General features: G+C 40.6%; 1 protein-coding gene across 1 annotated transcript in view; it reads right to left on the bottom strand.

The window, feature by feature from the left end:
• Nucleotides 1-14113, bottom strand: part of LOC124622051 (box C/D snoRNA protein 1) — a 90842-nt gene that overhangs the window by 46300 nt on the left and 30429 nt on the right. The window contains exon 3 of the mRNA XM_047147613.1: nucleotides 5202-5296. Within this exon, the coding sequence (XP_047003569.1) occupies nucleotides 5202-5296 (95 nt within the window). The remainder of the gene's footprint in view (nucleotides 1-5201; nucleotides 5297-14113) is intronic.

The raw sequence follows: 14113 nt of genomic DNA on the forward strand, positions 1-14113 counted from the left end.
AAGAATTCTTTCCATACCCATCTCCATTAAATTAAAATTTTCTACATTCAGAGCAAGCTGCCATTCGTCACATCAAATATAAATTCTGGCTATATCATTATGTTTCCTCTTACAGTCACTCAGAGACAACACTTTCCTGTACATTACAGCATCGTCAGCAAATAGTCATATTGCTGCTATTCCTTTCTGTCAGATCAAGCATGTATATAGAGAACAAGAGTGGTCCTATCACTACTTCCCTGGAGTGCTCCTAATGATGCCCATGTCTCTGATGACCACTCATTGTCTGGGACAATGTACTGAGTTCTGCTAATTAAGAAGTCTTGGGCCACTCACATATCGGACAAGTAAACATAGTCCATTTTGATAGGCTTCGAAAATGCTGTAGTGTAGAGCAAAATAAGAGGTCTTTTTTTATACATAGCTGTACAGCTGCTAAAGGGGTGAAACACCCCTTTAAAAAACTGAGTTTAATATTTCTAAATTCATACTGCTGAAACGTTAACAGATATGGAAGAAAACTTAAATTACAATTTCTATAGTTTTTAATGTATTTTACAATGGTACATGCAGATTTGTCAAAAAAGTTCATTTTTTTCTGACATCTCTCTCTCCCCCCCCCCCCCCCCCCCCCACACTACTTTGTTTTTCATTTCAGCATTTGACTAGCAGTAAAATGCATAGCATCAATAGTACCCTATTTGGTCATATATGATGAAGTGGTATTCCAAGGATGCATTTGCCAGAAATAAACCAGAAATAGATCTGCATCACTGTGTGCACATCCAAAGTCTATCCGCTTCAACGCCAATTCTTATGCTGGGTCGTTTGATAAGTCAAAACTGGATGCACTGTTGTTACATACATAAAACTTTTACTTAGAGTTTTTTATATATATTACCATTTCATTGGTACTCGTCTGGAAATATTCAACTCTTTTTTTTTTTTTTTTTTAATGGGGTGTTTCACAGCTTAATGACCGTATGGGTACGTATAAGAGAATGCCTGTCTCTTACTTTGCTCTACACTACAACATATTCAAAGCTGTTCAAAATTAAAGTTACCCCTTGGCTAGATTTACTTGTGAGAACCTATCCCATACAATCGGACTTTTGTTGACGGTCTATAGTGGTGTATTTTGTCAAATCTTTCCCTGAAATCCTGCAATATGGGCTCCCTGTTGCCTTTATTCACAGTTCACAGAACATTTTGTGAGAAAAAGGCAAGCTGAGTTTCACACGGGCAATGCTTTCAAAATCTATGCCAATTAACTGCTTTTATGCCTCAAGTGCTTAGAATATGCTCAAGAATACTGCACGAAACCGATGGCAAGGATATTGGTATGTAATTTTTTGGGCTTGTTCCTTTATCTTTCTTATATATAAGCATCAACTGGTCTTTCTTTCAGTCACTTGGGGCTCTGGGCTGTGTAATAGATTTGAGATAAATGCAAGCCAAGTACAGGGCCAATATCGAAGCATACTCTCTGTAAAAATGAATTGGGATTCCTTCCAGATCTGGTTAAAGTGAAGTACACGATACATGAATATTTTGTATTCAAAAGTTTGTCTTCTTGACAGTCCGACATTTCAATATGCTAATTAGTAATGCAAATGAGAGGTTTTTAGCTTATTTTAAAATTTCTTAACATAAAGTTGTGAGTTAGTTATGTTGTGTTACACAGTGATAACCAGGTAATGGATACTTCACTGTCTAAACACGAAAATAATGTTAACTGAAAGAAGTACACTACGACATAAAAAAATATTACCAAATTATACAAGGAATTGTCACGACCCTACATAAGTAGTAAACACCTGTATCACAAATATAACATCAGTTAAAAGTAAAATTCATTTATTAATGTAAAAAGAACAATTTTCATGAAAGTTGTAGGAAAGTTCATGTAGAATGTAAATACAATAGGATAAAAGGAGACCACTCACCGAACAGAAGTGTTTAGTTGTTACTAACCATTTCCTTCACTGACTTTCCACCATCCCCACCCTTTTACCTCTTCGATCTCTACTCACTAATGCTGATTCCATCTCCCTACGCAGCAATGTCCCTTATGCCCATGGCCTTGTCTCTATCAAACACTACCTCTCCTAATGTCCTTTGGACTCCACACTCACCACCTCATTTCTTATACGCCTTAGCAACTATATCCTGACCCACAACTTCTTTCCCTCTGAAGGGAAGGTTTACAAACAAATCTGCGGCACAGCCATGGGCACTCGCATGGCACTCTCCTATGCCGACCTGTTTATTGGCCATCTAGAGGAAATTTTCCTAGCCTCCCAAAACTCGCAGCCCTTAGTCTGGTTCAGATTAATTCATAATATCTTCATGATCTGGACCCACGGCCAACACACCCTCTCCACATTCCGTCACAACCTGAACACTCTCTCTCTCTCCCATCTGCCTCACCTGGTCCTCCTCTACCCAATGCGCCACTTCCCTGGACGTCTACCTCCACACCTCTGATGGCTCCATTCGCACCTCTGTCCACATTAAGCTGACTGACCATCAACAGTGCTTACATTTCAACAGCTACCACCCCTTCTACACCAAAAAATCCCTGCCGTACATCCTAGCCACCCATGGATGATGTATCTGAAGTGAAGAGAACTCACTAGCACAGTATGCAGAAGGTCTCACTAAGGCCTTGACAGACATGCAATACCACCCAAACCTAGTAAATTAAAAGATTTCCTTTGTCGTATCCTAACACACCCCCAGGAATTAGCTACAATGGAGCACCCTCCTTGTTACATAATATCACCCTGGACTGGAACAACTGAACCTTATCCTTCGCCAGGGCTTTGATTATCTCTCGCTCTGCCCTGAAATGAGTGACATCCCACCTAAGATCATTCCCGCCCCTCCTAGAGTGGTATTCTGTATCCCACCTAACCTACACAAAGTATCAGTCCATCCCTATGGCAGACAAAGTCCAACATCTGCCCAATCCACCCACTCAGGACCCCCTACTCCAGTCCTGCCATGGGCTCATCCTGTCCCAACACAAGCCAGGCCACCTGTGAAAGCAGCTATTTCATATACCAACTCTGCTGCAAATACTGTACAACCTCTAACATTTGTATGACTACCAACCAGCTGTCCATTAGGATGCATGGCCGCCACCAAACTGTTGTCAAGAAAAAAGTTGAGCAGCCAGTGGCACAATATGTTCAATTTCAGTAACTGCTTCACAACCTGAGCCATATGGATTCTTCCCTCAACCACCAGTTTCTCTGGACTATGCATCTGGGAGTTATCGTTGTAACACATCCTCTGCTAACAATCATCCTGACCTCAATCTCAGGTGACCCATTACCTCCACATGCTTCATCCAATAGTTTCCCTCCTGTCACGCCTTCCCAATGCATGTCCGCACTTTGCCTTTAGCATGTGTCACTTCAGTTGTGCCAACCCATATAAATGCCACCCCTCCTTCCCACAGTCTTAGCTGGCAAGCCAGCCACCTCCCTCTCAGACAATACTCACCCACCCTAGTCTCTTCCTCTATCCACCACAACCAGTGCAAAATAGCACTGGCACTGTTAGCCTAGCAGGCACTGTGTGTGTGTGTGTGTGTGTGTGTGTGTGTGTGTGTGTGTGGGCGCGCACGCGCGTATTTTACACTCTCACATCATAGGGTAACTCTGAAAGCTAGCAAGTTTTTTCTTTCTTTTGTGTGTGTGCGCCTATCAATAACTAACACTTCTGCTTTTCAGTAAGTGGCCTCCTTCAGTCCAATTATTTTCATGAAATATCTGTATGTTATTAATCATGAAATGAAACACTGAATAATTCACTATGAGAAGTAAATTACAAAATTAAAATTAACTGAAATTGTTTGTCAACTGTTAGAACAATATAAATAATTTTGTGGTGGAGAGAGCAGGGCTTGCTTTGTTGTTAAGTTTTGTCAAGGCTGGCTATGTAACTGCACCGCTTGCAGTCTGAATCAATGTGAGTATGATATTAATATTTCTAAACATTTGTAAGTGAAAGAAATGTTAAAGGGGGCATCACCGATATTGCCAAACGCAGACAGGGTTCCCCAGATGCTGTTCTGCCCTGTGTTTCACCCTGTGTTGTGGGTGGCTTATCAGTTTTAACTGAGAATGAATAAGATGAGTTAAGGGGTGAGAAAATTATTCAGCCACTTTGCTCTTCAGACTGTTTTGTCAGTAGTATTAGCTCAGAGAGCTGCACACAAACTTCAAAGTGTGATCTCGCAAGGTAATGACTGTGCATTGACTGATCAATTAAGATACTGTTGGTTAAGTCAGTACTGCAACTGTCTATCAAAGTCCACGCATGATAGTAAGAACGCTCCTGAAGTGCATAACAATGCCTCGGCATGATGTAAAGACAGGAATATGGTGTGCACATAGTGCAACAGAAATTATTGGACTGATCTTTTTCCACAAATCCTTTAATTTCTGATAGGTATGTTAACAATATACTGCAAACTTTTTTGAAGACCTAACAATTGATAAGAACATCTACATTTAGTTTCACATGAAGCAATCAAGAGCACACACAGTCAGTCAGTTGGTGACAGTATTAAGAGGTAACAATTTTCTCAGAATCATCATTTAATACTGTCATAGGTGCAACGATTAGCAATATTTCAAGTCTTATTCACTTTATTTTTCTGCACTCTACATCTACAGCGATACTCCACAAGCACCTTAGGTTGCATCTCCATCTTGTACCATTTCTAGTCGTTTCCTTTCTTGTTCCACTCGCAAACAGAGCAAGGGAAAAACGACTGTCTGTATGCCTCTATATGAGCCCTAATTTCTTGCCTCTTATCTTCATGGTCCTTACGCCCGCAGTTCTCTAAATTTCCTCAACAGTGTTTCTCGAAAATAACATTGCCCTCCCTATTTTAGTTCCTGAAGCCTCTCCATAACACTTATGTGTTGTTTGAACCTATTGGTAACAAATCTCACAGCCCGCTTCTGAATTGCCAAAAACTATAATTTAGGAAATACATCATTTTAAAGTACCTTAACACAAATTGAATCCAACGATGTGCTGTCATAAAATCTATACTAAAAGTGAGTAAAATTATAGTAGGTGTCATTTCAAAGCCTCCCAACTAAAACTACATTCACAAAAATAGAACAACTATCACACGACATGTAAATGCATTTTAACTCAGAACTGTGCAATAATCTTACCGGAGGCAATTCTGTGGCCAAGCGTGTAAACCGTTTTGTTGGGTCTCTTGAAAATGTTTCAACTGATCTTGTCATTTCTTCTAAAAGCATATAATCTGTAATTAGAAAAAAAAATGCAAAAAACACATTTTTCTTCACTTCTGAGAAGATAATATGATAAAAACAGAATTAAGATTTATTACGCATTTGCGACTATACTGTCCTACAGGAAAAACTCGACTGCATCAGACCTAACATTTTATATATTAAGAAACTGCTACATCCAAACAGCTGGATAAAGGAGAGAGACTCCAGTTCTTTAGTTGTAAATGGAACCTTGTGTCTGCTGCTACTGCCTACAAACTGATCATGAGGACAGAAAAGGAGAGCAATTACTACTAATAAAAATACACTGATCTACCATTAATCATGAAAGAGTGATTCTTCCATTTGAAAATGGCATAATCTCCCAAAAGTCATTATCTTGAACCTTCCCTGTCTCCTAGTGTAGTAAATGAGAATTTTTCACTTATTTCTGTCCAGACAGGTGTCTTCCTCCACAATCTGCTGCAAATCCAGACCTTGTCCTGCTCGATCATTTCTGATCTATCAACCAGTCTCTTGTAATTTCTTGGGTTTCCTTGGCACGACTGATTAACCCCTTAATGTACTGATAGCAGTATTTTTTTTTGTTTTTCCCATGGACATAAATTTTGGAGAAGCTGGCTGGAGCACAGTGGACCTATTTATCTCATACCATTGGTGAGCACTTCTCACTCATCTGATGAACTCAGGATCACTATAGCCATTATTTTTTGCAAGCACTGCCTACACAACAATACAGAAGAGAGCCTAAGAGTGAGCGGTTTGTTGCCGAGTTTCCAAAGCTGCACAAAGTAAAGGCGATAGTGGCAACCACTTCAACCAAAACACAACAGCAGGCTACAAATATAGGACCTGATGCTTTCTAGCAGCTGAACACTTAACTATCAGTGCTGAAACAGATGTAAGTGGGGTCTCATTTTTTTCGGTCTGTTCTTAAGTGCCTGAGTGCACCAGGGATTTTAGTTTCTGTCAAAATAATAAAAACGAGATAACTCGGGCTTTTATGTTATGGTGTTAATGGTGTGCTTCCAGGTATTTAGCAGAGCTCTTGATTTCATTTTTATGCACAATACTTCATAGTCTGGTTGAAGCCCAGGAAAGAAGTACTCGTAACAACACAACTCACAGTACTGAAAGAAGATGTTGTGCATAAAAATGTAAACAATGCAACTGAACACCCAAAAGCACACCATAAATCCATCTCTCTCTCTCTCTCTCTCTCTCCCTCTCTCTCTCTCTCCCTCTCTCTCTCTCCCTCTCTCTCTCTCTCTCTCTCTCTCAACATGTTGTCTTCAATATCTTCTCAAATCATATTCAACACAGTCTCTGAGAGACCATCTTTTCAAGGCGACTAAAGCATTTCAGTCAGGTTTCAATGCACTGCCTACAAGTTTCCTTCCTATTTTTTAATTTGGTCCCACCTCAGTTTCCAAGTCATAATTATTAAGAGCTTCATCCCCAATTGTTTTAGTTTTCTGATATTTCTTTCGGTGCAGGTTTCTAGAGTACTATTATGTGGTAACTCTTACAAAGAAGCTCTTCTCTCTTTTGGAAGTGTGACAATATTACCATTTTTCTTCCTGGCAGATTAAAACTTTAAGCCCGACCGAGACTCGAACTCGGGACCTTTGCCTTTCGCAGGCAAGCGCTCTACCATCTGAGCTACCGAAGCACAACTCGCACCCGGTACTCACAGCTTTACTTCTGCCAGTATCTCGTCTCCTACCTTCCAAACTTTACAGAAGCTCTCCTGCGAACCTAGCAGAACTAGCACTCCTGAAAGAAAGGATATAGCGGAGACATGGCTTAGCCACAACCTGGGGGATGTTTCCAGAATGAGATTTTCACTCTGCAGCGGAGTGTGCGCTGATATGAAACTTCCTGGCAGATTAAAACTGTGTGCCTGACCGAGACTCAAACTCGGGACCTTTGCCTTTCGCAGGCAAGTGCTCTACCATCTGAGCACTTAAATCTATACTCGATGTTAAAAAATTTCTCTTCTTCAGAAACACTTTCCTTACCATTGCCAGTCTACATTTTATATCCTCTCTACTTCGACCATCATCAGTTATTTTGCTCCCCAAACAGCAAAACTCATTTACTACTTTAAGTGTCTCATTTCCTAATCTAATTCCCCCAGCATCACCAGACTAAATTCGACTACATTCCATTATCCTCGTTTTGCTTTTGTTGATGTTCATCTTATATCCTCCTTTCAAGACACTGTCCATTCCGTTCAACTGCTCTTCCAAGTCCTTTGCTGTCTCTGACAGAATTACAATGTCATCGGCGAACGCCAAAGTTTTTATTTCTTCTCCATGTATTTTAATACCTACTCCGGACTTTTCTTTTGTTTCCTTTATTGCTTGCTCAATATACAGATTGAGTACCTTCGGGGATAGGCTACAACCCTGTCTCACTCCCTTCCCAACCGCTGCTTCCCTTTCATGTCCCTTGACTCTCATAACTGCCATCTGGTTCTAAAATGTAGACTTTCACGGCCAGAAATATCATGTCCATTATAATTATCCGGGCTGTTATGCCGTGGTCGGTTGATGAATCCTGTGTCAATTTCAAACGTTTCGTCTCCGACTGCGGGAGACATCTTCAAGGGGGTCCGTCGCTCAATGGAAGGTCCAACACAGCCACTGGCTTGCAGTCAGTAGCGAGCCAGTGGGTGTGTTGGACCTTCCATCGAGCGACGGACCCCCTTGAAGATGTCTCCCGCAGTCGGAGACGAAACGTTGGAAATTGACACAGAATTCATCAACCGACCACGGCATAACAGCCCAGATAATTATAATGGACATGCCATCTGGTTTCTGTACAAATTGTAGACAGCCTTTCGCTCCCTGTATTTTACCCCTGCCACCTTTAGAATTTGAAAGAGAGTATTCCAGTCAACATTGTCAAAAGCTTTCTCTAAGTCTACAAATGCTAGAAACATAGGTTTGCCTTTCCTTAATATATTTTCTAAGATAAGTCGTAAGGTCAGTATTGCCACACATGTTCAAATATTTCTACAGAATCCAAACTGATCTTCCCCAAGGTTGGCTTCTATTAGTTTTTCCATTCGTCTGTAAAGAATTCGCATTAGTATTTTGCAGCTGTGGTTTATTAAACTGATTGTTCGCTAATTTTCACATCTGTCAACACCTGCTTTCTTTGGGATTGGAATTATTATATTCTTCTTGAAGTCTGAGGGTATTTCGCCTGTCTCATACATCTTGCTCACCAGATGGTACAGTTTTGTCAGGACTAGCTCTCCCAAGGCCGTCAGTAGTTCTAATGGTATGTTGTCTACTCCCGGGGCCTTGTTTCGACTCAGGTCTTTCAGTGCTCTGTCAAACTCTTCACGCAGTATTGTATCTCCCATTTCGTCTTCATCTACATTCTCTTCCAAATTCCAGAATATTGTCCTCAAGTACGTCGCCTTTGTATAGACCCTCTATATACTCCTTCCACCTTTCTGCTTTCCCTACTTTGCTTAGAACTGGGTTTCCATCTGTGCTCTTGATATTCATGCAAGTGGACCTCTTTTCTCCAAAGGTCTCTCTAATTTTCCTGTAGGCAGTATCTATCTTAGCCCTAGTGAGATAAGCCTCTACATCCTTACATTTGTCCTCCAGCCATCCCTGTTTAGCCATTTTTCGCTTCCTGTCGATCTCATTTTTGAGACGTTTGTATTCCTTTTTGCCTGCTTTATTTACTGCATTTTTATATTTTCTCCTTTCATCAATTAAATTCAATATTTCTTCTGTTACCCAAGGATTTCTACTAGCCCTCGTCTTTTTACCTACTTGATCCTCTGCTGCCTTCACTACTTCATCCCTCAGAACTACCCATTCTTCTTCTACTGCATTTCTTTCCCCCATTTGTGACAATTGTTCCCTTATGCTCTCCCTGAAACTCTGTACAACCTCTGGTTCAGTTTGTCCAGATCCCATCTCCTTAAATTCCCACCTTTTTGCAGTACTTAATAATCTGAAAGTAATTGCACTTTATAAATCTGTGCTCAGTTATTTTGTCTATCGGCATAAGAGAACTGGACAGGAAATGCTGGGGAGGAGTAGTCTGTCGGTGAATTGAATAGCAAGCAGCACCCATGACGGGAGATGTTGCCTTTCCCAGAAGAGCACTACAGCTCCGCAAGACGATGACTAGGAGTGAATTCCCCCTCTAGCAATGTAGAACGTGTGCAGATCTTTAAGTACATGTTGACCATATGCTTTACTTGTGTTAGTATTATTAGTAATTCACATTAGCATTCCATGTTGTGTTAATGCAATTTGTGGAAAATAAAAATCGCTTAGTCGCGTCTGTGCAAAGAGTCATCAGAAATTCATATGATACATTGTGCATGACTTTTCCCCTAATCGACCTGGTCTAAAAGGAGAACTATCATATCTAGTATTTGCTGGACTAAGTCTTTGCTAAAGAGCTGCTTCTTGCTGTGTGTACACAATGTTAGGGTATGTTTATGCTGTATCTCACAGCTGGCACTTCACTGCTCGCCAGCAGCCTTGTCGCATTTTTGCACCATCCTCCCTGATTGCTGGGAGTAATTACCCTGCAGCTGTTCACAGCTAGCAGAGCCAAACATGGCACTGGTGGAGTACCCTCGACGCAGCCAATCATGGTTCAAGTTTCAGGACATATGGCGATGGTTGTGGTGCTAAACACAAACCTGCTCGATATCAGTGCTTGGTGAGCAGTGATGGTGCAGGTTAAATGGGCTGGCATGACTCAGTGGTCTTGTTTCGCCATTGCTGTGCAACGCCAGTGAGCAGCTAGGTGGCAGCATATACACACCCTTACATTCGCTCAAAGAAAGGCAGATGTACAGTTGTTTGAAGTACCAGAAGAAAGTATGATGGCATCTGCTACACCAATTTCTGAATGTTTCAAACTGTACAATGTTTTGGGTATAAGACTGATGAATAAGAAATCTTGTTGAATGGTCAACTCGGGAATATTTCAGTATTATATAAATGTAAACACTGACTACAAAAAGGGCTTGAAGGTACGGCTAGTATTTCAGGCCTTGATATGGTAGGCAAAAATAAAAATGTGGTGGAGTGTGCATGTATGTTAGGGCTGGAATAAAAATAAAAAGAAATTAAAAGTTAATAAGGTGAAATTATTGAACAAGACCGATTATCTTCTTCATCGTCCCATCACATTTCCCTCTCCCCTGTGCTGAGTCTTCTCCTCTCTTCTTCACATATCTTTTTACCTCAATGATCCATTTGTGTCTCGGTCTGCCCCTAGGTCTCTTGCCTTCTACTATCATTTCATGGGCCTGTCTTGATATTCAGTCAACTCCATAGAAAATCCTATTCTGTTTTTCCTAAATTTGATCTCGCAGGCCTGTATCCTGCTGACTTGCCATTTCTTCATTACTGACGTTTCTGATGCTATGCGCTATGCAAGAACTGGGGCATAATACGTCTGGTATAACATTTTCTATTTTCTGGTGATACTCCTTTGCTCCAGATAACGCTGGTGATACTCCTTTGCCCCAGATAACGCTTCCTACACTCTACAGGAAATCAAAGATTTGCCTTCCCCTTTCATTAAGCATGCAGCTTTACTGTATGATTAAATGATGGTGGCGTCCTCTTGGGTAAAATATTCTGGAGGTAAAATAGTCCCCCATTCGGATCTCCGGGCGGGGACTACTCAAGAGGACGTCGTTATCAGGAGAAAGAAAACTGGCATTCTATGGATTGGAGTGTGGAATGTCAGATCCCTTAATCGGGCAGGTAGGTTAGAAAATTTAAAAAGGGAAATGGATAGGTTAAAGTTAGATATAGTGGGAATTAGTGAAGTTCGGTGGCAGGAGGAACAAGACTTTTGGTCAGGTGATTACAGGGTTATAAATACAAAATCAAATAGGGGTAATGCAGGAGTAGGTTTAATAATGAATAAAAAAATAGGAGTGCGGGTTAGCTACTACAAACAGCATAGTGAACGCATTATTGTGGCCAAGATAGACACAAAGCCCATGCCTACTACAGTAGTACAAGTTTATATGCCAACTAGCTCTGCAGATGATAAAGAAATTGATGAAATGTATGATGAGATAAAAGAAATTATTCAGGTAGTGAAGGGAGACGAAAATTTAATAGTCATGGGTGACTGGAATTCGTCAGTAGGAAAAGGGAGAGAAGGAAATGTAGTAGGTGAATATGGATTGGGGGGAAGAAATGAAAGAGGAAGCCGCCTTGTAGAATTTTGCACAGAGCATAACTTAATCATAGCTAACACTTGGTTCAAGAATCATGAAAGAAGGTTGTATACCTGGAAGAATCCTGGAGATACTAAAAGGTATCAGATAGATTACATAATGCTAAGACAGAGATTTAGGAACCAGGTTTTAAATTGTAAGACATTTCCAGGGGCAGATGTGGATTCTGACCACAATCTATTGGTTATGAACTGCAGATTGAAACTGAAGAAAATGCAAAAAGGAGGGAATTTAAGGAGATGGGACCTGGATAAACTGAAAGAACCAGAGGTTGTACAGAGTTTCAGGGAGAGCATAAGGGAACAATTGACAGGAATGGGGGAAAGAAATACAGTAGAAGAAGAATGGGTAGCTCTGAGGGATGAAGTAGTGAAGGCAGCAGAGGATCAAGTAGGTAAAGAGACGAGGGCTAATAGAAATCCTTGGGTAACAGAAGAAATATTGAATTTAATTGATGAAAGGAGAAAATATAAAAATGCAGTAAATGAAGCAGGCAAAAAGGAATACAAACATCTCAAAAATGAGATCGACAGGAAGTGCAAAATGGCTAAGCAGGGATGGCTAGAGGACAAATGTAAGGATGTAGAGGCTTGTCTCACTAGGGGTAAGATAGATACTGCCTACAGGAAAAGTAAAGAGACCTTTGGAGAAATGAGAACCACTTCCATGAACATCAAGAGCTCAGATGGAAACCCAGTTCTAAGCAAAGAAGGGAAAGCAGAAAGGTGGAAGGAGTATGTAGAGGGCCTATACAAGGGCGATGTTCTTGAGGACATTATGGAAGTGGAAGAGAAGGTAGATGAAGATGAAATGGGGGATACGATACTGCGTGAAGAGTTTGACAGAGCACTGAAAGACCTAACTCGAAACAAGACCCCGGGAGTAGACAACATTCCATTAGAACTACTGACGGCCTTGAGAGAGCCAGTCGTGACAAAACTCTACCATCTGGTGAGCAAGATGTATGAGACAGGCGAAATACCCACAGACTTCAAGAAGAATATAATAATTCCAATCCCAAAGAAAGCAGGTGTTGACAGATGTGAAAATTACCGAACTATCAGTTTAATAAGTCACAGCTGAAAATACTAACGCGAATTCTTTACAGACGAATGGAAAAACTGGTAGAAGCGGTCCTCGGGGAAGATCAGTTTGGATTCCGTAGAAATGTTGGAACACGTGAGGCAATACTAACCTTACCACTTATCTTAGAAGAAAGATTAAGAAAAGGCAAACCTACGTTTCTAGCATTTGTAGACTTAGAGAAAGCTTTTGACAACGTTAACTGGAATACTCTCTTTCAAATTCTGAAGGTGGCAGGGGTAAAATACAGGGAGCGAAAGGCTATTTACAATTTGTACAGAAACCAGATGGCAGTTATAAGGGTCGAGGGGCATGAAAGGGAAGCAGTGGTTGGGAAGGGAGTGAGACAGGGTTGTAACATCTCCCCGATGTTATTCAATCTGTATATTGAGCAAGCAGTGAAGGAAACAAAAGAAAAATTTGGAGTAGGTATTAAAATCCATGGAGCAGAAATCAAAACTTTGAGGTTCGCCGATGACATTGTAATTCTGTCAGAGACAGCAAAGGACTTGGAAGAGCAGTTGAACGGAATGGACAGTGTCTTGAAAGGAGGATATAAGATGAACATCAACAAAAGCAAAACGATGATAATGGAATGTAGTCAAATTAAATCGGGTGATGCTGAGGTAATTAGATTAGGAAATGGGACACTTAAAGTAGTAAAGGAGTTTTGCTATTTAGGGAGTAAAATAACTGATGATGGTCGAAGTACAGAGGATATAAAATGTAGACTGTCAATGGCAAGGGAATCGTTTTTGAAGAAGAGAAATTTGTTAACATCGAGTATAGATTTAAGTGTCAGGAAGTCGTTTCTGAAAGTATTTGTATGGAGTGTAGCCATGTATGGAAGTGAAACATGGACGATAACCAGTTTGGACAAGAAGAGAATAGAAGCTTTCGAAATGTGGTGCTACAGAAGAATGCTGAAGATAAGGTGGGTAGATCACATAACTAATGAGGAGGTATTGAATAGGACTGGGGAGAAGAGAAGTTTGTGGCACAACTTGACTAGAAGAAGGGATCGGTTGATAGGACATGTTTTGACAGATTCAGAAGGATGTAGGTTGCAGTGTGTACTGGGAGATGAAGAAGCTTGCACAGGATAGAGTAGCATGGAGAGCTGCATCAAACCAGTCTCAGGACTGAGGACCACAACATCAACAACACTTCATTAATTTCGTTATCATTCCATACACTGTTTTCTGTTACATTTCCTAGGTACTTGGAACTTCCCACTTTCTTTAGAATTTGATCTCTAATATTTACATCAATGACTACTCTTCTTTCATTCCTCTTTATCAGCCACTTTGTACTTCTTTACATCAATTTTCAGTTCACGCTGTTCCACCATTTTCTCCCAAACACTATCTGAAAAAAATTATCCCAACATCCCTATGTAATGTGGAATAGATCACTAGATGGCACAATAGAGAGATCCACAAGTATAAAAGGAGACAGGTAGTATTGTGTTGTCAGTAGAGAACCTGTAACAGCA

The sequence above is a fragment of the Schistocerca americana genome, chromosome 7 (genome assembly GCF_021461395.2).
Source record: "Schistocerca americana isolate TAMUIC-IGC-003095 chromosome 7, iqSchAmer2.1, whole genome shotgun sequence".
Taxonomy (NCBI): domain Eukaryota; kingdom Metazoa; phylum Arthropoda; class Insecta; order Orthoptera; family Acrididae; genus Schistocerca; species Schistocerca americana.